Below are 2,215 nucleotides of genomic sequence, written 5' to 3'. Positions count from 1 at the left end.
AAAAAAAAAAAAAAAAAAAAAAAAAAAAAAAAAAAAAAAAGAAACAACAGGCTGGGCCAGGCACAGTGGCTCATGCCTGAAATCCCAGCACTTTGGGAGGCCAAGGCGGGCAGATCACCTGAGGCCGGGAGTTCGAGACCAGCCTGACCAACATGGAGAAACCCCATCTCTACTAAAAATACAAAATTAGCCAGGCGTGGTGGCACATGCCTATAATCCCAGCTACTCGGTAGGCTGAGGCAGGAGAATCGCTTAAACCCGGGAGACAGAGGTTGCAGCGAGCCGAGATCGGGCCATTGCACTCCAGCCTGGGCAACAAGAGCAAAACTCCGTTTCAAAAAACAACAACAAGAAAAAACAGGCTGGGCACAGTGGCTCACACTTGTAATCCCAGCACTTTGGGAGGCCGAGGCAGGCGGATCACCTGAGGTCAGGAGTTCAAGACCAGCCTAGGCGGCCGGGCGCGGTGGCTCAAGCCTGTAATCCCAGCACTTTGGGAGGCCGAGGCGGGTGGATCACGAGGTCAGGAGATCGAGACTATCCTGGCTAACATGGTGAAACCCCGTCTCTACTAAAAAAAATACAAAAAACTAGCCGGGCGTGGTGGCGGGCGCCTGTAGTCTCAGCTACTTGGGAGGCTGAGGCGGGAGAATGGCGTGAACCTGGGAGGCGGAGCTTGCAGTGAGCCGAGATCACGCCACTGCATTCCAGCCTGGGAGCACAGCGAGACTCCGTCTCAAAAAAAAAAAAAAAAAAAAAAAGACCAGCCTAGGCAACATGGTGAAACCCTGTCTCTATTAAAAAATACAAAAAAATGGCCGGGCGCGGTGGCTCAAGCCTGTAATCCCAGCACTTTGGGAGGCCGAGACGGGCGGATCACGAGGTCGGGAGATCGAGACCATCCTGGCTAACCCGGTGAAACCCCGTCTCTACTAAAAAATACAAAAAACTAGCCGGGCGAGGTGGTGGGCGCCTGTAGTCCCAGCTACTTGGGAGGCTGAGGCAGGAGAATGGCGTAAACCCAGGAGGCGGAGCTTGCAGTGAGCTGAGATCTGGCCACTGCACTCCAGCCTGGGCGACAGAGCGAGACTCCGTCTCAAAAAAAAAAAAAAATACAAAAAAATTAGCTGGGCATGGTGGCGGGTACCTATAACCCCAGCTACTTGGGAGGCTGAGGCAGGAGAACTGCTTGAACCCAGGAGGCAGAGGTTGTAGTGAGGGGAGATCTTACCATTGCACTCCAGCCTGGGCGACAAGAGCAAAATTTTGTCTCAAACAACAACAACAACAAAAAGACCAGTTAGCGGGACCCTGGGAGACCCAATGTGAAAAAGCCCCCATTCTGGGAGTGGGAGTACATGGCCCCTGCCTTGGGTGGAGTTGGGGGCTATTTCCTGACCCAGCCACCCACCCCTTCCAGCGCCCTGGTCCTGGCCTTCCGAGGAGCCCACCGGAAGCAGGAAGAGCAATGCCGGAAGTTGGAGCAGCAGATGGCACTCATGGAGGCTCAGCAGGCTGAGGAGGTGGCGGTGCTGGAAGCCACTGCAAGGGCCCTGGGGAAACCCAGGCCGCCCCTCCCGCCTCCCCAGCTTGGGGATACCGTTCTGTAGGCCCCTTACCCAGCCATGTCTGGACACGCCAGACCGCTGTGGCATGTCATAAACTATCCTGGAGTGACATCATGTCATGTTGCATGATTTGGCGTGTTGGGGCACATTTGGCGTGAGGGAAGCTGGTGCACATGGGTGTCCAGGGCCTGATGGGTGTGGCCACGCGATGCAGAAAGATCTGGGTGTCTTTGGCCTGGCACCAAGTGGAATGTGAACTTCACATCAGTGGGGTCAGGCCAGAAGCAACCTGGGCTGTGGGACCAGGTCCCTGGGACTGACGCATTTTGGAGGTCCGTGAGGTTGCATAGCCACAGCTGAAGTTCCAACTGGCCTGTCTCCCGAAGCCCAGGGAGGGATTCATGGGGACTGGACAGAGCTTCTCCTGGCAGCTCCTTCCCAAGGAGATGCCGGGTTTGGCTGGCAGATTTTCCTGAAGGGGGCTGGGCGCAGTGGTGCACGCCTGTAATCCCAGCACTTTGGGAGGCCAAGGTGGGTGGATCACTAGAGCCCAGAAGTTCAAGACCAGCCTGAACAACGTGGTAAAACCCCATTTCTACAAAAAAAATACAAAAATTAGCCAGGCATGGTGGCATGTGCCTATAAAG

General features: G+C 55.0%; 1 protein-coding gene across 3 annotated transcripts in view; it reads left to right on the top strand.

Annotated features, from left to right (window-relative positions):
- USHBP1 (USH1 protein network component harmonin binding protein 1) overlaps positions 1 to 1,813 on the top strand; it is a 14,630-nt gene extending 12,817 nt beyond the window's left edge. For 2 of the 3 annotated variants that reach the window (XM_025368014.1, XM_025368013.1), the window contains one exon: positions 1,421 to 1,813. In XM_025368014.1, coding sequence (XP_025223799.1) covers positions 1,421 to 1,610 — 190 coding nt within the window. In that variant the 3' untranslated portion in view covers positions 1,611 to 1,813. The remainder of the gene's footprint in view (positions 1 to 1,420) is intronic. The other variant, XM_025368012.1, reaches the window with a different exon arrangement.
- Positions 1,814 to 2,215: the final 402 nt, after the last annotated feature.

This window comes from Theropithecus gelada, chromosome 19 (genome assembly GCF_003255815.1).
Source record: "Theropithecus gelada isolate Dixy chromosome 19, Tgel_1.0, whole genome shotgun sequence".
Lineage (NCBI taxonomy): Eukaryota > Metazoa > Chordata > Mammalia > Primates > Cercopithecidae > Theropithecus > Theropithecus gelada.
This window is presented reverse-complemented; position numbering and strand designations above follow the sequence as displayed.